This window comes from Mesocricetus auratus, unplaced genomic scaffold (assembly GCF_017639785.1).
Source record: "Mesocricetus auratus isolate SY011 unplaced genomic scaffold, BCM_Maur_2.0 Super-Scaffold_100011, whole genome shotgun sequence".
NCBI classification, from domain to species: Eukaryota; Metazoa; Chordata; class Mammalia; order Rodentia; family Cricetidae; genus Mesocricetus; species Mesocricetus auratus.
The window spans coordinates 34,715,407-34,737,944 of record NW_024429195.1 but is presented as its reverse complement, the minus strand read 5'-3'; the positions used below and the strand labels follow the sequence as shown (position 1 = coordinate 34,737,944).

The following is a 22,538-nucleotide window of genomic DNA, read 5'->3' as shown; positions in this document are numbered from 1 at the left end:
TTAAAAAAATAAAAGTAAGATCTTGTGCACCCATAAAAATGGTGTTGTGTAGCAGGAGTTTCTTTCCAGCCTGGTCTTGCAGCCGATTAGCCCCAAATAAACACACAGAGACTTATAATAACTTATAAACTGTTGGCCAATAGTAGGGAGTCTTACTGGCTAGCTCTGTCTTAATTATTAACCCATAACTACTAATCTATGTATTCTACATGGCCTTGTCTTACCAGAGAACACCTGGCATGTACTATCTTCTCAGTCTCTACATGGCTTCTCTCCCCGATGGCCTCTCTCTGTCCTTCTCAGCATCCTCCTCGTCTCATAGTCCTGCCAATACTTCCTGCCTGGCTATCAGCCAATCAGTGTTTTACTCATCACCCAATAAAAGAATGATATATACAGAAGGACATCCCCCATCAGTGTTGCTTCCAAAGGACACAAATTTACGATTAGAAAATATTGCTTGAAGATTCATTTTGTTAGAAAATTACAGTTATATTGCAGCAATCTGTTCTTTTTAATTTCAATAGACAGTACTAACAGTATTTATTGGTTATTTTTTTATCATTCTTTCATGCAGCAATAAAAATCCTTTGTATCATTAGGATATTAACGTAGCCATTTTCTAACAATAATTTCAAAGAATGTTTTATAGATCTATGAATATATATGAGATTTGAGAGCTGAGTCAATGACTCCCTGGAGAAAATCCTTTCCATATAAGCTCAAAGGATCAGAGTTCAGATCCTTAGTACCCACATAAATGCTGGGTGAGCAGGGGACTGCCCTCACTTGCAAAGTGGAAACAGGAGATCTAGACTAATCCTTTTAGGATGTTCTGGGCTCAGCTGGGAACCCTTGCCTTAGTTCAAAAGGTGTAGAAAGATCAAGGGAGACTCCTGAGGCCAGCTAGGACCACCACAAGCACACATGGCACTCTGGCCAGCACAAACACATGTGCTCACATACATGGCCATGCACACATGGCACTCTGGCCAGCACAAACACATGTGCCCACAAACATGAACATGAATACAATACATGGGCACTCTGTCCAGTACGATCATGTGTCCACAAAGATGACCGTGCACACCAAAAAGAAAAAAACTATTTGACAGAGATTAGAAACTTCTTTAAATAGAAGTTCATGGACAGGAGAGCCCCAAAGACAGAGGACAAGGTGAAAGTAGGTGCCAGGGAACGCTGGAGAGAACCTGTGCTGAATGAGCAGGCCTTCTGCCCAAGGCAGGATGCATGCCAGTGTAGAACTTTTAATTCCAAGGGTGTGTGTGCTGTAATAATCAAAAGGAAACCTCACTTGGAAATGTCCACGGCATTCTCAGACTGTAACTTCGACATGTGTGTTAGGAAAGTCACATAGCCTCCCACTTGAGGAAGGTATTGTAAGCACAGAATGATGTAATGCTCGCGAGACCTGGGGTCAGAGAGCACCTCCTATTCTCTGAGCCGTTTACTTTCCCTTGAGATCCAGAGGCTCCAACATACCCATGTGTGAACCAGTTTTATATCAATATAGTATTTGTTCTCCCATTCTCCATATCTTCCAGAGAAAACAAGGCCTTCCTTACACAGTGTCCTATTTTTCTTACAGAATCAATTTTTCATAAGCTGCGCTGATGATAAAGTTGTGTTCAACAAGGTGGGCGATGCTATTGCCCAGAGAATCCTAAAAGCCCACAGGTAAGGTTTTCTTTGAACAAAAGTTTGAGCCAAGGTACTGTAGCTGCTCCTGCTTCACCGTGAAGGTGGCCCCAAAAGCTTGTGTTGAAAACAGACTCTTCATTGTCTTGTGAGTCAGTTGCTGAGAAATATTCAGTTATCTTGGTGGGAATCTGAATTTTTCCAGGATGCAATCAGCTTCCTGGCCTGCCCTTTTCCCACATATGGGGTTTGTGTTCTGATTTATTTCATGGAAGATAGTGAACTATGTTCACACAAACAAAACCAAACAGAAAACGTTGCCACAGAGTTATATTTAAATTCTCATTTCCAAATGTCATATTTCTTTAGCTCATGGAATCATTTCTCAACAGTCTCATTCTAATCATATCCATACACTGTGCAGTTCCCCCCAATAAACCTAACAGTCCAACAGCATAGCATATTCACAAAGTAGCTGTCGTTGACTGATTTTGTTATCTTTATTTGTTTTAATAATGATATCACTATTGTGTATGTGTGTCCACATGGTAAATGCACATGCAGCACATGGTCATGTGGTCAGGACCAGCAGCAAGCACTTCCATCTCTGGCAGCCTTTATGAATACTTTCTCCTAAGAATTTTTTTCATTTAAAAAATGCTATCTCTGTGTGTGTGTGTGTGTGTGTGTGTGTGTGTGTGTGTGTGTGTGTGTAGGTGACTCATGCCCACTGTCCCAATTCTTGTTTTTAGTTTTATCTGTTAATATTTGTATCTTTGACTCACTTTGAGCTATTTTTGTATTTTTTGTGAGTTAGCAGTCCACCTTCCTGTGTTTGTAGATGTAGATTGTAGACTGCTGGTAGAATAGATTATGGCCACACCACCCTGAATGCACCACGTATGGTCTCAAGGGACTTTCTTCCCCTTAACTGAGTTGTTTGAGCTCTGGGACTAATGATTTTGTGTGTGTGTGTGTGTGTGTGTGTGTGTGTGTGTGTGTGTGTGTGTGTGTCTAATTTGAGTTCTATGTGAAAGTGGCAAAGTCAAAAGAACTATTACACCTCACTAAAGTCTTTGAATGTATGCAGTTAATGTCACATTTATACACGTCTAGAGATAAAACCATTTTTCCATCTTTTTAAATATAATGTATAGGGATTTTAGAATGAATGAAATATTAGTGGTAACTATCAATATTTTATCTGTTTTGTAGTTTTTATTTACGTCATCTTATTGAACCTTCACAATTGGGAAAGTGGGTCTTGTAGTTGTGGATGTTCAACAAATTGTAGGACTTGTGCTGTTGCTTTTCTTGTTGCCATGACAAAATACCTACAGAAGCGATGTAAGGCAGGAAGGCTTTTCTTTGTCTCACAGTTTGAGAATACAGCCCACCACAGTGGGGAAGGCATGGCAGAATGCACGGTGATGTTTTCCTTCCATCTGTAGTCAGGAAGCAGGATGAGCAGTGCTACTCAGCTCACAGTCCTTGCTTTAACTCAGTCTGTGGAATGGTGCTGCCTTCAGAGTGGCCATCCATGTCAGTTGACCTAATCTTAGTAACTCTCTTCCAGACATGCCCAGAAATCTGTCTCTTTAGTGGTTCTAGACCTTGTCAATTTGACAATGTTTATCCTCACATTTGTCTAGGTTGCTTTTCAGCAACAGGCCTCAATAGTGTTGAGACCCTAGTCTTTGGGACTTTGAAGGACCAAGTGTTTCCTGATAGCATGTAAATGGGATCCACAGACGGTTAGAAATCACGGTGCATTCTCCCATGGGGTTTCCCTGTGAGGAGATAGCTGGGGTAGACGTCTTTGGCGCTTTCCCCTTCACCAGTCATTACATGCATACTGATCCCAGAGTGTGAGAATGAGTGACGCAGGTTCCTTTGGCCAACGGAGGGGGTAAAATCTGGAGAAGGTTGTTACCATGAGTCAGCAGCCAGGCCTCTCAGCAGTGGGGATGGCTGTCTCAGCCCCGTGCTGAGGGGATCTGGGTAGCTCCGCATTCTTTGCATCCTGTGGACAGCTCAGCAGTCCTCACATGGCACTGCTCATTAAACTCAACCCCAGGCGCCTGTAACTGCACAGTTTGCCTCATGGTCACACTTGCTCAATTACGGTTCCCTGGACGGAGGCCATTGGGTTGTATATTGCTGCAAAGATGGCCCAGGCATAGCTAAGTTTGTGTGGTACTCATCAGGAACATAGACAGCTAGGAATGGTAATGTCTGAGTTCTGCCATTACAAGTCCCGTTTACTCTTTACCCTCTGGATGCTTTTTAAAGTCACCAGTGCATCTGTTGATGGACTTATAAGCAGACTTGCTTGTGGTTGGACACACACATGTACAGGGATTTCTCACATTCCCTGACTTCCTAGTCTCTGGAGCAATGGGGGGGGGATTTGAAAGAATGCATTACTTTCCTGTCAGTTCTGACATCTCACTGATGCAGAGATGCCTGCTTTATTCAGAAAGCACATTTGGAAAAAGGGGAAAAATGTGTTTTTATGAAGTTGAAGTAAATCACAGAAAAATATCAAGTTAGCAAATGAGTTCATTGCAGTGAAAGGTGGGTTGTGAATTTTGGAACTGTGATTAACAAATAAATGGAATTGGGTGAGCTAGAACTTTCATCTCTCCTGGTAGCTCCCTATAGGTACCTGCAAGTTTGGGATAGGTAGTTTGGGAGCATGAGGGGATATTTTTCTGTGTGCATGTATATACAGGTGAAGGTGAGTGTGTGTGTGTGTGTGTGTGTGTGTGTGTGTGTGTGTGTGTGTGTGGTGTAGGCCAGAGGATAGTCTCAGCTTCCATGCTTCTATTCCTCAGGTGCTATCACTAGACAAAAAGATTGAATAGTTGATTAAAATGTACAAAAGCCTTCAATTCAGAAATGCTTGAGAATGTGAACTATTGCTGTCAGATCTCTGTGAGTTCAAGGCCAGCCTGGTCTACATAGTTCCAGGATAGTCCAGGTTGTGCAGAGACTGTCTCAAAAGCAAACAGGTCGGTCAACATTGAATCTTTGCATCTATCTGTCTATCTAATTATCTACCAATCTTCCTTCTTTTCTTCCTTCCTTCCTTTCTTCTTTCTTTCTCTCTCTCATTCATTCCCCTCTCTCTCTCTCTCTCTCTCTCTCTCTCTCTCTCTCTCTCTCTCTCTCTCTCTCTGTCTGTCTGTCTCTCTCTCTCTCTCTGAGACAGTCTCTCACTAGTCTAAAATTCACAGAGTAGATAAGGCTAAATGGCCAGTCAGCCTTGAGGATGCCTCCTGGCAACAGGATTAAAATCGTGCTCTATCATAGCTAGCTTTCTGAGACATGTGAATTCTCGGCCCGGCCACCATGCCTGCAGAACGAGTATCTCACTGACTGAGCTGCCACAGTAGCTCAAGAACATTTTCTCTACCATTTTAATTTGCACCAAAAAAGTTGGAATAGTCCTAAAAGTCTAGTATTTCAGAGCAGGAAGGAATTTATGGCATTGCTGATTACATGTTTCCTAGTAGCCCTGTGACAGCTGACTCTGATTCATAGGCGTGTGGAGGCAGCGTCTGCCACAGACTGTACCTTTTGATTTGACTTAACTTGATGTCTGTGGGCTGGTTTTCTTAGAAAGGTCAAGGAAGAAGACAAAGCCCCATTTGCAGGCTGCCTGAGGTGTGTGTGTGTGTGGGGGGAGTTCTGCTCAGCACTGGCCTGGGCCTTGCTCTTTCTCTTCCTTCATAGATCTCCCTTGCCAAAGACATCCTTAGCAGCAAGGCCAGCTCAGTGGCCAGAGAAGGACTAGACGAGAGCACAAAGCAGGTGCAGGGAAGTGACAGCAGGCTTCCAGGTCTTACCAAGGACTCTGGACCCTTAGCCAGGGCCTTCCCGCCTCAGATAGCTGACTCCCCCCGGTGCCAGCCCCTTCTACTAGGCTGTCTTATTTTTCTGTCAGTGTTGGAACGGAGCCTTGTTCCAGTTCCTCAGAGTTATTTGCTGCCTTTTCCACAGCCATCATTTTCCATAGAAATGGGATTCTGCCAGGTCTCTGCTGTGGTCCATGACCCAGAGTCTCAAGCCCATGTTCATTCGCAGTAACCGAAAAGAAGCCAGGGGAATCGCTGCAGAAAACAACACGTTTGCTCTAATACCCGAATCTGTCTCAGAGCTGAAACCAGCTCTCAGCCCACTAGAAGCATGCCTTTGACAATTCAAAGGTGTCTAGGCAGACAGGCAGAAGTCTTGACTCTCTATCTCAAATCATCTCAGTCACCATGGCTGAGTAACCAAAGGGACAGAAAAGTAACAACCCATCTAGGCAGAAACATTTCAAGACACTGTGTCATGAATGAATGATTTCTGGGGACCATGTAGGGTCTGCCTACTTTGACATGCAAAATTCTGCTGCTTTAGTAGAAATCCAGGAGATGAGAGCGTGCATGCGTCTCACGTGACTCTCACCAAAGTCTTGATATACAATGACAGTTGACTGCACGTGTCTGTTAAAACTGAATGGCACTGAAAACTGTACCATTAAGTCACTTAAAACATGCAGGTTTTGAATACTGTTTAACCATCCCAGATGGTTCTTACAACTGTGGGGAGTTATAGTTGACAAGTAAATGGCCAATAGTGAACTTTAGTATCCTTGGGGACCAGCTGTCTGGGGGCTTAAGGCCCTTTCCTGCTGTTATTCACAAATATGTGCCCTTTTCAGTCTATCGGTTTGTGTTTTCCTAATGCCGTTTCTCCACCAACAAAGAGAACAATGACACTATGTGAGTGTTTATGGTGTCAGTTCATGTGGAATCACAGCATTCCAGGGCCATCCTTATCTGGTAACACACTGCACGCTCTAAGTCAGGAGTATAAAGAGCCATTATCACTAAATCATAGTTCTTATTTGTGCTAGAAACAAAGATTCCAACTAAAACAATGTTTAATTGGCCCTATTTTAAATTGTTAGGCGCATACTATAGAATAAAACTTGCTTTGGAAAAAAACAAACAAAATTAGTTTACTTTTAATTAAAAAAATCCTTAGTTTCCAAACACTGTCTCACACTGAAGCATTCTGCCTTTGGGGAACCTGCCAGTACTAGAGCAGATTTCTCTTTCCAATTGATTTTTCTATTTATCTTTTTAAGAAAGTTTTATTGCATTTATGTGTGTGTGTGTGTGAGTGTGTGTGTGTGTGAGTGTGTGTGTGTGTGTGTGTGCGCGCGCATGCATGTGAAGTTATACACGCCCCTGTACACATGTGGAGACCAAAGGATAACTTGTGGGACTAAGTTCTCTCCTTCCACCACATGGGTCTTAGTGTTGAGCTCAGGTGATCGGGGTTAGCATCAAGCACCCTTACCGATCAGGCCACCTTGCCTGGATTTCTCATTGAGATGACACACCTCGAAGAATTGTAAAATGAGAGGTGCTTGCCAGAGCTGTCCTGTCAGTTCCATTTAGTTTTGCCTTGTGTCAAGCTACTGTCTGCCCTGTCATTCTTGGGTGCTACAAAAGCTTTAACTCTAATTTTAATTGAAGTAAACTGCCAGGGCTCATTTTTTGAGTCTTTCTGATAGCTGCTTGACATGGACTGCTTCATTCAGTCTTCAGCTTTGTGGGTCTGGGTGTGTAACGCCTCTCACCCTAGAGAGAAGGCATGAAAAATAAAAGACCCAGAGACTGATATTGGGGTTCAAGCTTCAAGCTGAAGATCAGAAAAGCAAAGTAGCTGGCCACTAGTCCTTACCTCTAGCTCAGGCTGGAAGGGCTGATCCGGGAGCTCTTTACCAAGCCTCAAACTGCTGCCTCTTCTCTGTGTGGCTGGAGAATCCTGAGACTGAGACCTTCCCATCTTCAATGTGTCTGGAGAATGAATGCCAGCTCTGAGACCTTGCTCTTGTCTTGTATACCTCCCTAATGCTGAGATTAAAGACCTGTGATTCCAGGTTCTGGGATCAAAGGCATGAGCTCTATTACTCCTCACTCTTGTGTAGGCCACTGTGGCCTTGAGCTAACAGAGATCCATCTACCTCTTAATCCCGAGTCCCAGGATTAAAGGTGTATACCTCCACTGCCTGATCTCTATAGCTTGAGGCTGACTTTTCTTTCTGAATCCTCAGGCAAGCTTTAATAAATCATAAATAACATATCATCGCAGCTAAGGTACTCACACAAGCCTATTGATAGAAGAATGGGGTCTCAAAGCACGTGCTGTGAAGTGTCTTCCATTTGCTCATATGTTTGAACATGTGGACCCCTACCTGTGGTGGTGTTTTGGGTTGTGCATCCTTTAGAAGGCAGAACCTCACTGGAGGAGAAATTAATGTGGTGGTGGTGATGGCGGTTGTCTGACGCAGTTTCTTGTAGTCCAGGTTAACCTGGATTTCACTATGTAGCCAAGGAAGACCTTGGATTTCTGATCTTCTTCTTTCCACCCCTCAAGTCCTGGGATTGCTGTCATGTGATACCAGACCTGATTTATACAGTGATAAGAATCCAACCCAGGGCATTATGCATGCTGGGTAAGCATTCTGCCGTATGAGTCATACCCCCAACTCAGGCATTCAGGTTTTATAGCCTAGCCTACTTCCTGTCCCTTCTACTTTCTAATTGAGGAGGCAATGTGACCAATGATCTAGATTCCTGCCACCATGTCCTCCCCACCATGATGAACTGTGTGCCTTCATACTGTAAGCAAAAATAAGTTGTTCCCTGTGGCAGTTTGAATGTAATTAGCCCCCATAAAATCATAAGAGAGTAGCAAAATTTGGAGGTGTAGACTTATTGGTCTTTTTGGAGGAAGTGTGTCACTGTAGAGGCAGACTTTGAGGACTCATATATGCTCAAGATACCACCAGTGTCTCAGTCTACTTCCTGTTGCCTTCTGATCAAGATATAGCCAGCACCATGTCTTCCTGCATGACACCATGCTTCGGGCCATGATGATAATGGACTGAACCTCTGAGCTATAAGCTGCCACATCAGTTAAATGTTTTCCATTAAAGGAGTTGTCATGGTCATGGTGTCTCTCCATAGCAGCAGAAACCCTAACTAAGACACTCCCTTAAGTAGCCTTTGTCAGGTATTTAGTCCAGCAATAAGAAACTTTGTAACGAGGTATCCAGGACTTTAGTTTCTACCCCTCATTACCAAGCTTTGAAACTTTCCTTGTTTCTAATGAAGTGGGCATTTTTAATAGTTGAGCTTTCAAAAAAGACAAGAGAGCTTTTTTATTTAAAACTATAAAAATATTTTGTTTCTTAAAGTAATCGTTTGGTGGATAAGTTTCTTTCAGTTAGAGGATATCTCTATCCTATAATTTTCATATCCTGTAATTTTGTGCAGTGGGAAGGCATGCCAGACTAGGTGTAGAATCAGTGTGCTGAAGAATTAGAGCTGTAGTTATCAGGAAAAGAAGGGAAAACATTTCAGTATGATAATTGCCAGCTTTTCTTTTCTTTTTTTCCTTGTGAGCTATCTTCTAAGCTCTAGAAAATTTTTAGAGGTTACATCAGGGCACAGATGACAACAAACCCTGGAAGGAGAAGTTTTGTTTGAGATAATTTTATTGCTTTTATTTTGTTCCAAGATAGTCTTATGAATGGTCATCTCAGTATCTAGATATAAAAAGGAGCATAAAGCTGGAGCCAGCAGTGAGTTTGAGCCTCACTTTGTATCCTGACTGGGGTGGGGTGGGGTGGAGAACAGTTGGGAATAATAAATTATTCTGTGGGGTCTCTTTTGGGATATGTCTTAGCAAACGTTATCAAACCTGGGGTAAAGTTGAAGTCAGATAGGCTGGGCTAACCCACCCTTCTTATACTTCAAAGCTTGCCATTTTCAAAAGACAGTAATGAGAACACTCCTATGTGTGTATATGTGTAACATGATTTTCCACAGGTTACACGGCCTCTTACAGAGTTGGTAAAGATCAGTGTTAAGTCACATGGAAATTTCTAGCACACTGGTAGATCTTAGTCAATTCCATCATGGACAAATGTGAAGGGGGATCAGGAAGATTTATTGCATCTTAAAAGATTTGCCAAGAACAAACTTAAATGGGTTATGTCCTGAACTTCCAAGAGGCTTCACATCTAAGTCCAACATGACTGATCCCACCACAGTCTAAAATTCCCTCTCTAAAAGGTTCCAAGGAGTCCCAACAATTGCTCCCATCTGGCAGTGTTCATTGTTGCTGCAGTTCATACCCTCAGGGTCTCCCAGTTCAAAGTAATAAACCTCCTGCCCCAACTGCTCATCACTGCAGAAGCTCCCTGTGCTTCCTGGGGGTTTCCCTACAGGTCCTCAACTGTGAGCTGACCTGCTTCTCCTAACTGCCCTCCATACTTAGAGTGAGAGACTCAGGCACCAGGAAGGAGGGGTTAAGAGAGAAAGTGTCTTATTTAAAAAAAAAAAAAGAACAGGAAGGGAATGGAGAGACTGTCACCTACTTGGAGGGAACAATTTCTTTGCTTTTTAAAGGTGCAACAGTTTTATAACAATGGAAAGTCTTAAAGTATTCATCTTCAATAGTCCACACCCATGGGCTGGAGAGAGAGCTGTCATATCAGTAAAGCATGAAGACTGAGTTTAATTCCCATAGTGCACATGCAAAGGCTGAGCATGGTCATAGGAGCATGTAACCCCAGGGGGCCTCAGATTCAGCCAAATCCCTGGGGATCACTAGCTGGCCTAGCCCAATTGACAAGTTCCAAGCCAGTGAGACATCCTGTATCAAAATACAAGGGGACAAGGTTCAGAACAATGACACCTGAGTTTGATCTCTAACTTCCATACACATATGTAGACATATGAATATGTATTCACACACATGAAAACTTACATACACACAAACAAATGTAAAAAAAATCATATAAAATAAGAGCAAAGTTAAGTGGGCTGAGGCCTCTCTATTTCCTCTGAAATTCTGCTCAGGATGGAAGAACAGATTTTGATAGTTGTTTCTTACTTTTCTTTAAATAATGGTTTCTCTTTCTTTTTTTTAAAGATTTATTTGTTTATGATGTATACAGTGTACTGGCATTTAGATGGTTGTGAGCCACCATGTGGTTGCTGGGAATTGAACTCAGGACCTTTGGATTAGCAGTCAGTGTTCTTAACCTCTGAGCCATCTCTCCAGCCCATTTCTTACTTTTTTAATTCTTAATTTAAAAAAAAGGTCTACCATTTGTTGGTTTGTAAGACAGGGTTTCTCCATGTAGCCCTGGGTGTCCTGGAACTCACTCTGTAGACTAGGCTGGCCTTGAACTCAGAGATCTGCCTGCCTCTGCCTACTGAGTGCTGGAATTAAAGGAGTGAGCACCACTGTCCCAGCAAGACCTTCCATTTGTGCGAGACCTTCTATGTACATGTGTGTAGGGATTGGTACATGAGTGCAGTTCCTGCAGAGCCCAGAAGAGGGCGAGGGATTTTCTGGAACTGGAGTTACAGGCTGTTGTGAGCCTCTATCTGGATTGGGTTCTGGAACTCAAGAGGTGTAATGCATACTCCTCCCCCCTGAACCACCTCTCCAGCCCCAGCTCTTTCTTTTTAATCCCCCTGCCTCAGCTATCTGGTCTTTGTCAAGCTCCCCCATTCTGAAAGCACACATCCTTGTGCCCTGGTTCCTTTCTACATTGGCGCCCTAAGAACAATGCCTGCTTCATAGTTCCAAACTCCAAGCAAGGAAGGAAGTAAGCACATGCAAGGGAGTTGATTGGGCATCTCCAGACTAGCCGCCATATTTGTGTTCTCTTATTGCTTTGCTTGGGGCCATTTTACACCTGAGATAGTTTGCTATTAAGCAGTTCCAGAAGCTATAACAGAACTTAGTTGTCTTTCTATTGTTGAACACTTATTTCCATTGTTTAGCTCTTAGATGTCACATTGCCATAAGAGCTCATGAATTTTAAAAGAAAAACTCATTTTAACAAGACCCTTGAAGATGTCACTTTATAAAATTATATCTTAACTCAAGCGGAGAAAGCAACTACCCGTTTGACAGGTCATTACTCACGGCTTGTTGGCCATCAGCTCTCACATTGCTTTTAAACACAAGTCACTTTGTATGTAAGGGGTCGCCCCCCCCCCATGACTGCTGATACTCTGAGGGTACCATGTTTCCAGAGAGACTGGAACCTTAGCGGCTGAAACTCCACAAACTGGACATAGTGACACACAGGCTTTTCTCTTCATTGGCTCCTGTGCAACTTCAACCTTACAGGTGAAATTCCAGAGCCCCTTTATCAACCACAGTGAAACATGTCGTTTCTGCTAGTTTGTGGAACATTAACATTTTCATTATCCAGGAAGCTAAGAGCCACCATCAGCAACAAAAGGCTTCCATAGGGATGAGGGTCCAGAAGTGACGTAGACGCTCACAGAGTACAGGCTGCAAAGATGCTTTGCAGGATTTTCATAGACCTCGTCTCAGTCCTTCTGTGGGCTCTCCACTCATGGGCCAGGTCTCAGTCTTCCCATGGTCTCTCTCTCTCTCTTTTTTTTTTTTGGTTTTACGAGACAGGGTTTCTCTGTAGTGGAGGCTTTCGGTCCAGCCTGGCCTCGAACTCACAGAGATCCTCCTGCCTCTGCCTTCCGAGTGCTGGGATTAAAGGCGTGCGCCACCCCTGCCCGGCCCATGGGCTCTCTTTTAAAGTGGCCTTTTCATTATAAAAAACCTCAAGGACCACAGGAAGCCATTTCCTACAAACATCACCAAGACTGGACCTTCAAGAGTGACAGTGATTTATGTTGCACAATATATATATATATAATATATTGTATATATACATATATGTGTATATATGTATGTATGTATATATATATATATATAATTGTTTCACATACTTTAAAAAAGTCAGACACTTTAAGTTCCTGTCACTCGAGTGGAGATTTAGACATTAAGGGTCAGAAAAGCAGTAGACTGCCCTGCCCCTGCTGTGTTCTCATGTGGAAGTATACGGAGATGTACTGTTAAGTGATAAAAATAAAACAGCATTATGGCCTTGTGTGGAAGAGAGGAATACATATATGTGTGTAGGTCATGAACTGTGTCTACAGGACCGTGGGGACAAAAGAAAGGTTTTATTTCTTTCTCTGTATAATCCTCTTAGATTTAGCACTCTATTTCTCACTGGAAAGTCTTATTTATTTTTTGGTTCCTGGGAGTACTAAGCATAGAATAACCATATGACTCAGTGTTTCCATTCTTGAGTATGTACCCAAAAGGACTGAAAATGAGTCAGACAGACACAATATACCAACACTAACTACTGGACTCTGTTTTCATTTTGGTGTTTTTGTTTGTTTTTTGGAGTGAGTCTTACTCTATTGCCCTAGCTCACTTAGAACTCACTATGTAGACGAGCCCAGCCTGGAACTCCCAGACATGGGCCTGCCTCTGAGCGCCATAATTAAAGGTATGTACCACTATGCTCTGCCTAGTAATACAGTATTGATAGCAGCTTTATTCCCAATAGCCAGAAGGCAAAGGCAAGCCGACTGCCCACCAGCAGATGAAAGTGCATACACAACACAGAGTGCTATCCAGCCACAAAGAAGAAGGAGCTCTGACACTTGCCATTGTGTGGATGAACCTTGAGGGTACTATGCTAAGAAAAATAGGTTAAACCCCAAGAGCGCTTATGTAAAATCCAGACAGGCAATTCATAAAACAGAAAGTCCCTAAAGATCACCAGGGACTCTGGGAAAGGAAATTTGTACCTACAATGATGAGAAGCTTTGAATAGGGAAAGTAGTCACATAAAATTATGAACACAATTCTTGATAAAGAATCATATACTTGCAATGGCCAAAATGCCCACTTTTTCATTTTATATATTTACCATAATGAAAATTCAAATGAAATGTAATTAAAGAAAAAAGCATCATGTGGTTTGACCCATTCTCCACTGAAACATTCTTCCAACCTGACCTCGCCCTCTCCAGCCGACAGTGCTCACTGAGAGCGCGGGGACTTGACTGAGTGCTGCCTAAAATAGAAATGCATGTGAACACTCAATCCACCATGTTTGCTGGAGCAGGTCAGCCCTCAGCCCAGGCCGTGAGTGTGTCATTATGGAGTGAGGCACAGAGCCTATGGGTCAACTTCCTGGCTGTGGGAAAGCGGAGGCCAGTGTGACCCGGTTCTGACTGCGCGTCCGGGGACCTCACTGATGAAGGTGACCTAGAAGTGAAGACCATTCTGGGTTAGGAGCTGAGGAGTCATGCTTCTCAGGGGAGGGGTGAGGCACAGTGGGCATCACTGGGTGATTGTGGGGATCTCACTGGATGTGATTTTAGCTAGAAAAGCAGTGGAGGCCAAATGATACGGTCCTTGGTCCTTAACTCTCTGTTTGCGTGCGTCTGAACTTTTAAATGCTGCTGTGGGAAAACGGCTTAGGACTTCCTGCTCTTTTCCCCCTTCCTGTTTACCATTTAAAGACTGTGCCTTCTCCCCTAATCCAGCCAATGATAACTAGGGCTGCTCAGTTTCTTTGTATTCTTTCCAAACCAATCTATGGTTGCCATCTAGTGATTAATCCTTGACATTACAGCAGCCTACTTCAAATGCCAAACTGAGTCTCCACACTGCAGTGCCTTGACAGTCAACTTCTGTCACACACTGCCCTGAATACATGGGCATTCAGGCCCAGGAGTCAGATCTGAGCCATCGGAGTAGTGAAAAATCTCCTGGGCAGGGACACTGTGCTGTTCGTAAGATAAGCTTGCTCTGACAATTGGGTGCTATAAAATGTTTAAGCAAGACGGCACACGAGAATTAGCTAGCAGTGAAAGACAGTATACTCAAGCAACTACTTGCACATTCATTTCCACACTTTCTCTTCTTGTTGCTCTACAAAAAATCCTGGAGGCCTTAGCCGTCTGGGACTCTCACAGTAAGTGCTGCCACATGGGCCATCAAACCTGTGGCCAAGGACAGCTACACACACAGCCTGATGCAACATGTTAAACTTAGACAAAGCATCGTGAGAGGTTTCCCTGGCTCCATTGAACCATTCTCCAGCATGACCTTTGGAGATGACAATGTATTGCCCCAGGGTCAAAAGATTGCAAGTGCCTATTAGTATAATATTCTGAGTTTCTGAATACACATCAAATGAGCTATATTTTCTTCTATTGTTACATCTATCTTTAAGGAGCTTCGTTTTCCTTTAAAAGGTGGCCCGAAGATATTGCGTTATATGTGCTGGCGATTTAAAAATGAATACAGGTTGGGGCTGGCTCAGTGGATAAAGGAGCTTGCCACCAAGCCTGCTGACCTAAGTTCAATCCCTGGAACACATGTAACAATGGAAGGACAGAACCAACTGCATAAGGTTGTTCTCTGACCTCCATACATTGGCTGTAGCTTACGTGTGCTCATGCCGCATGCATGCAATAATAATTTTTTAAAAATAAAATAAGGGCCACTGAGGTGACCCAGCCAGTGAAGGTGCTTGCTGCCAAGACTGACACTGAGTTTGATCCCCAGGACTCACATGGTAGAAAAACAACGGAGTTGTTCTCTGACCTGTGGGCACATGTACACACATGTGTATGCGCGTGCGTGAGCGTGTGTGCGCGCACACACGTATATGTTTCAAAAATGAAATAAAAATTAACACCGAATTCTTGAAGAATCCCTGGTAACATTCTGTGGCTGGACCTTTAGAATTCCTAAACAATGATGACTCAGTTTGGAAAGTATACCAAATCCTGTGTGTTTGCTTCTAAGACGTGGGCCCTGGGAACCCCCCAGTTATAAATGGGATGCTTACAACTTGCCAAGCTGTGGACTGAATCCCTGTTGCTGTAACCTGTTTTATATGTCTACCTATCTATATCTACACATATGGATTCGTATAGTTAAATAAAATAGAATCTTATTTAAAGTTATATCATTGTGATAGCACCTTTTCCTAAAACTTTGTTCTAAGTCACTTCCTATCCTTCTTCTGAGGGATTCAGCAAGATTTATTTTAAATCACCTTCTGTCCTGCTAAATACTATGAGTATGGAAGAAAAAGTGGACACAATTCCACTCTACTGCCAAATTGAGTTTATTGCTCAGTATAACACTCCACAGTGCTAGCTGGGATCCAAGAGCCATCCAAGCTGAGCATAGGAGGTTGTGTGGAAGCACTCATGTTGTCTACAAAGCCCCATGACCTGCTTGGCTGGTGATGTAACTGGTACTTTTTTTTCTGTTTGTGAATTTCTGTGCCCATGGCTTTTGCAGGGAAGGCCAGAGATACCGGGTGTACATTGTGATACCACTGCTGCCAGGATTCGAAGGTGACATCTCCACAGGTGGAGGGAACGCTCTACAGGCGATAATGCACTTCAACTACAGGTGCTCTGCAAGTACTCATGATCTTTGCATCATGCATGGAATCCTGGGAAGGGAGCTGCGGGATTTCTGCACCTTAGTATTTGCTAAGTGATAAAATTCAAATGTCACAGTCATACATGATGAAGCTCTCCCTCTCCTTTCTCTGTCTCCATCTCTCCCTCTCTCTTCTCTCTCTCCCTAGCCCCACCCTCTCTCTCTTTTATTCTACTCTCCTGGGTCTCACTATATAGGCCTGGAACTTGTTGTGTGGTCAAGGCTGGCTTTGAATTTCAGTGTTACTCCTACCTCTGTCTCTTTTATATTAATTTTTGATACATAATAATGAAAAATATCTTTATACTAATAATGTGTTCACTCTTTTCAGTAAGTTTGGAAAACTAAAACAAGAAAATAAGTGCTAACATGACACAATTTGGGTGCATTCAGTTAGACAGAGTAGAGATGACCACCAGAATACCTCTTTATAAGTTTTACACTTTTCCAGTCATCCTCTTTGGTTGGGAGTGGAGAAGGAGACTTTACAGAGAACCAAGTGGAGAAGGGCTCTGGGCCTTGGTCACACTCTAATAGAGGGTTACATACGCCATGCTTGGCTTCAGGGTAGTCCAACTGCTTCTGACAACTCCTTTAAGGGCAGCATTTGGTGGGATTGTGGCAATGTTTGATACTAAGCCTCATATGACCCAGACTGGATTTGAACTCCTTGTAGCTGAGGATGACTCTGAAAGTCTGATCTTCCTGCCTCTGCCTCCCAAGGGCTGTGATGTAAGTGTGTGCCACCATGCCTAGTTTGTGGTGCTGGGGATGAACCAAGGTCTTCATGCATGGGATTAAAGGCATGTACCACCATGCCCAGCAGCTGGTTTCTTTTTTTCCACTGACTCTTCCAACTTGTATCTGTATATCTGCCAGGATTTATTTTAATATTTAAGTAAATATTGGTGCTGAAGCTGTTATCCCAAGGATGAATTCAGCTGGTTACAGTGAATACCTTTTTTCTATGTACTTGTACTGAAGATGGGTTGATATCTAATGTTATCTAAGTACATAGCTGAAAATGTTTTTCTGAGCACTTGTCATGATGTTTAATTGTTCTCTGTCTGCTTTCTTGGCAATTCAGATATTACTTTTGGAATAATATCAATTGTGAGTATTTCCTATGACTGTTTGATTTTAAACCAGCTGAATGAAACACACATTTGGCTGCTTGTTGTCCAGCAACCCAAACCTTTTGTTATACAAAACATCTCTATTTGCTGGTGTAGACTTTAATAATATTATCCTTTACAAGCATGGCTATATTTTTAATTACATTTATACAACAGGCAGATAGAACACAGAATTTTGATTTTTTTCTTTTTAATATACATACTTATTATCATCCAGCTCAAATATTTTTAATTTTAATTTTTAAAGTTCTTATTAGCATATACTAATTATAATCAGTTTTTATTATAATTTTTTCTTATGTGCATGCAATTTTAATCATATCCATTCCCTTTTATTCTCTTTTGTCCCCTCACTCAGACCATTCCCTACCTCTTCCCAACTAGTCTCTCATGTTTTCCTTCCTTTCGTCTCTCCTCTCTCTCTTTCATGAACCAGTGAATTCTTCTAGTGTTTACAGGAGCATACATGAAAGGTGGTGTGTGGAAGTTTGAGTGTCTTCCAAGACCGTACCACTGAAAATGTCTCCCTCCCTGTAACTGTAATAACTCCTAGGAGAGGGACAGCCTCAGGGCTCCTTGCTTTTCCATAATTTAGAGTCATCGATATTTGACAGTCTTGTGGAACAAAAAATCATCAGTAGAGCCAGTTATTGAAAGTTCATCTTTCCCACTTACAGTTTTTTTATGGCTTGATGGAAACAACCCAGTAGAAGGGTTATTTTTATGATCGTTCAGACTTTATAATAAATTTAGACCTTATAATAGTCTGCTTCTTGATGCGCTGATGAGAGTTTGTCCTTTTCACCCCAGAAAGCGGGATGATTTTATGAGCATTCTTATCTGTGAAGACTCCTAAATCTTATCTTTGCTGTCCCAAAATTTTCTAAGGGAAAGTTCCCTCATAGCGCATCTCTCTTTCAGAAATCTGATACCACTTTTATAGCTCTTCCATTGATTCTCATCAAAATAACTGTCCTTTCAGTAATATGCAGAAAAATCCTACTGCAGTTTTAATTTTTGAAAATAGGCATAGCATTTTCTCATGAAAGTGCTTGCCCCATTTTCGCCTGGGTTAGGGTTACAATCACAGCGATTGCTGTTAGCCTTGGTAGTTGGCACCTCCCTAACTATGCCTTCCCATGTTTTCAGAACCATGTGCAGAGGCGAGAACTCCATCCTTGGACAATTAAAGCCAGAGCGTAAGTGTGTTTCTACTCTTCTGTGACTCTTTCTAGGAAGCACCAGGAGTTAATAGAATTGGCTATGAAGCTGAGGTGGCAGCATCTATCCCTTATTTTCCTTGTCGTTGTGACCCTTATTTGACAAAGCAGCTGACGGGAGTGGGGTTGATTCAGGCTTACGGCTGGAAGGCACAATCGATCATGGCAGGAAGTCACGGCAGCAGATGCTTCTGAGGCTGGGCACATTGAATTCAGTCAGGAAGCGGAGCAGGATGAATGTTGCTGTACCCGTTGTTCTTTTTATTCAGTCTGGAACCCCGCTCATGGGCGGTGCCGCTCACACGTAGAGTAGACCTTCCCACTGTAACAAACTTGCTCTAGAAAACTCACATTCACACCTCCAATTCTAGTCAAATGAACTACCATGGTATCTACGAACGTTCATGTAGCATGCTTACAGAAGTCCGTTCTTCATACAAGCCTCTTCACAAATGCTCTTCTTCTCATTGAATTGCCTGAACCAATGTTCACATGAAAGCACCCACGAATGGAGTGCATGGGTGATAAATAGTGGACACATCTCTGCACTTTTATTATTTATTTTTATAATTTCAATAAGAACTGAGGAGTTTCACAAGGACATGTATTCCCAGCTTCTCCCCTCCCTGTGTATCGGGATTTATGTTGAGGTCTTTGATCCACTTGGACTTGAGTTGTGTGCAGAGTGATAGATATGGATCAATTTGCGCTCTTCTACATGCTGACATCCTGTTATGCCAGCAACATTTGTTGAGGATGCTTTCTTTTTTCCATCTTATAATTTTAGCTTCTTTCTCAAAAAAAATCAGGTGTTCATAGGTGTGTGGATTCATGTTTGGGTCTGTGACTCAATTCCATTGATCCAGCTGTCTGTTTTTATGCCAGCACCATACTGTTTTTATTACTATAGTTCTGTAGTAGAGCTTGAAATCAGAAATGGTGATGTCTCCAGAAGTTCTTTTATTGTACATGATTATTTTAGATATTCTGGGTTGTTTTGTTTTTCTATATGAAACTGAGTATTGTTCTTTCAATTTTGCTGGGGACTGCATTGAATCTGTAGATGGCTTTTGCTATGATGGCCATTTATACTATGTTAGTCCTACTGGTCCATGAGCTCATAGTACTTTCTTACAGCCTATACCATAACCATTTCCATAGTGTTTGAGACAACTGTGGATGAGGAAGGAAACAAATCACGGTACCACCTTTCACTGCTACGGTTCTTCCTAGTACATTCTTAAGTGGAGGAGAAAAGAAGAAAAAAGAGAGAGAAACATGATATATATATATATATATATATATATTCATACATATATGGGACTAGTATCCAGACTATGTGAAAAAATTCATATAGCTCAGTAATTGAAAAATATAGCTTATTTTTAAGATAAAAATTTAAATAGACATTTGATTTCAAAGAAGATACAGAGATGACTAATAAATACATGAAAGATGCTCAATATCATTAGCCATTGGGGGAAACCAAATGAAAACCACAGCAAGATAGAACTTCACACCCTCTAGGATGGCACAGTGTCATTTGAAAACAGGTCGGTAGTTCCTCAGAGGTTAGACAGAGTTCTATATAGGCCAGAAAACACATTTATACAAAATTTGCACATGTGTGCTCATAGTCAAAATAAGCAAGGCGAGAAAACCATACAATGTCCAGTAGCTGATCAATGTATAAATTGTATATAAAATCATGCAATGCATAAATTGTATGAGCATGTGTATGTACACATGAAGGCCAGAAAAGCACACTGGGTCTCCTACTCTGTGTTTCTCTGTCCATCATAATGATGGGGTAGTATTGATAAATGATAAGAAGGGATTAAATCATATGTACTAAAATATGAACAAACCATGTAAGTTCTGGGCTAACTGAAAGATGCCAGACACCAGAGACCATGTGCTGTACAGTTACATTTTTATGAAACTTTTAAATAGGCAAACCCATAGCAATAGAAAGTTCTATAGTGGCTGCTAAGGTCTAGGTATGAAATAGCTTAAAATTAAGTAGTGATGAATACAAATATACTTAAAAAAACTACCGAATTGGACCTGGGACTGCAGCTCAGTTGGCACAGTGCTTGATGGCATGTAAAAAGTCCTAGGTTCAATCCCAGTCAGTTCCATAGAAACCAAGTAAAGCTGTGCACATCTGTAATCCAAGCACTCAGGAAATATAGGAAGGCAGACCAGAAGCTCAGTGTTATGCTTAGATTATATGCTCAAGGACAATTTGGGATGCATGAAAGCTGAATCACAAAAAGTATCTCTGCCTATAACAAACAAAAAAATCTGTGAGGTGTGGCAGTGCACACTTTTAATCCCAGCACTCGGGAAGCAGAGGGATCTATATGATCTCAAAGAAAGAAACAAAACCACATAAAGCACCCACTGAACTGTACACTGTTTATTTGCACTTCTGGAATTGAATTGAGAGCCTTGCACATGCTAAGCAAGCACCCTGACCCTGAACCCGCATCCCCAGTCCTGTAGTATACAGTTAAAAGGGGGAAGTTTTTGAAAACTGAACTATGGATTTAGCTGGATGTGGTATTCCACATCTTTAATCCCAGCACTCAGGAGGCAGAGGCAGGACTCTGTGAGTTCAAGGCCATCCTAGTCTGCAGAGTGAGTTCCAGGACAGCCAGAGCTACATAGTGAGACTCTGTCTCCCCAAAATAGATATAGATATAGATAGATAGATAGATGATAGATAGATAGATAGATGATAGATAGATAGACAGACAGATAGATAAAGGCAGGCAGGCTTAAACTTCCCTACAGCAGCTGTCCTCAACCTTCCTAATGCTGTGAGCCTTTTTGTGGTGACTCCCAACCATAAAATTAATTTTGTTGCTACTTCATAGCTGTAGGTTTGCTAGTTATAAATTGTAATATAAATATCTGATATGCAACCCCCAAATGGGTCATGACCTGCAGGTTAAGAACCACTGTCCTACAGGTGTATTACATATGCACACAAATGTCTATCCATGCTGTGTATTTAAGAAATGTTCACTAATGGTCTGTTCGGACATAGTTATGCATATCACCTAATTGTGCCCAGGAGAGAGTAATGTCCCAGAATGTCACCTTGATAGTTATGGGTTGGTGAACCAATCCATATAAAAGACATATTGATAAACAGAGTAGGAAAGGCATCCTTTGCTGCCTGATGGGGGTTGTAAGGAGAAGGTGAGGTTGCAGGAGAGAAAGGAATCGAAGCAAGCACATTCTTTCCTTTCTCAGCTGTGAAAATGTCCTGAGCGTAATATAAAGTACTTTCTTTGGCTCCAGACCCTTTTTTCCACCTTTGCCATTCAGGGGAAATAAATTGGATTTTAACACAAGAACCAATTTCAATGGTAAGCTTGGTTGGGGGTAAATTTCTAAGCACCCTGGGAACAAGTCAAAATAAGGCTTCTCTGTGGGGGAGTGTTCACATTCTGAACATGGGGAGAAAAGACTAATTACACAGTGCCCTTTTCTGAAGCCGAGGGTCACATGGCTGGTTTTATTTTGGTTAGTGCTGGTGGGATTACAGCCCCAGCAGCCCCTCCCAGTCTGCAGTATGCCGAGGTCCCTGCTCAGTTATTAGCAATAACAAAACTGCAGCTGTGAGGAAGTTAATTCCCTGAAAAGAGTTCCAGCCCCAGCCAGTCTCTGGGCCTATAATCTCTCCAGAGACCTGATGTCCAGTTTAACGTATTTCCTTATCATTAATAGAGTTTTTGTAAATTATAACCTTTTAGGGCCAAGTAAATTTATTGGCCAGGGGTATTCAAGCAGCTATCCCAAACTCCAATTTTAAATAATAAGCCTGTGTTAATTCTTGTTTTGTTTTGTTTTGTTTTTTTTTGTTTTTGTTTTGTTTGTTTTTTGAGACAGGGTTTCTCTGTATTGTTTTGGAGGCTGTCCTGGAACTCGCTCTGTAGACCAGGCTGTCCTCGAACTCACAGAGATCCACCTGCCTGTGCCTGTGCTGGAATTGTTTTGTTTTTCAAATCACAATTGCCTTGTAAACTTCCAGCACTGGTGTGGAACCCACCCACCTTCCAGACAACAGTTTAAATCATAGTTATTCCTGGAATGTTGTCTCTAAAATCTCATATCCCATGACACATCA

The 22,538-nt window shown here is 42.1% G+C and overlaps 1 protein-coding gene and 1 long non-coding RNA gene across 5 annotated transcripts in view; one reads left to right on the top strand and one right to left on the bottom strand.

The window, feature by feature from the left end:
* The window catches only part of Pld1 (phospholipase D1), a 189,307-nt gene that overhangs the window by 140,815 nt on the left and 25,954 nt on the right, over positions 1-22,538 (top strand). For all 4 annotated transcript variants that reach the window (XM_040754598.1, XM_040754597.1, XM_040754599.1 and 1 more), the window contains 3 exons: positions 1,610-1,698; positions 15,895-16,008; positions 18,327-18,376. In XM_040754598.1, coding sequence (XP_040610532.1) covers positions 1,610-1,698; positions 15,895-16,008; positions 18,327-18,376 — 253 coding nt within the window. The remainder of the gene's footprint in view (positions 1-1,609; positions 1,699-15,894; positions 16,009-18,326; positions 18,377-22,538) is intronic.
* Positions 1-22,538, bottom strand: part of LOC121143230 — a 61,094-nt gene that overhangs the window by 26,000 nt on the left and 12,556 nt on the right. The gene's annotated exons all lie outside the window — the stretch shown is intronic.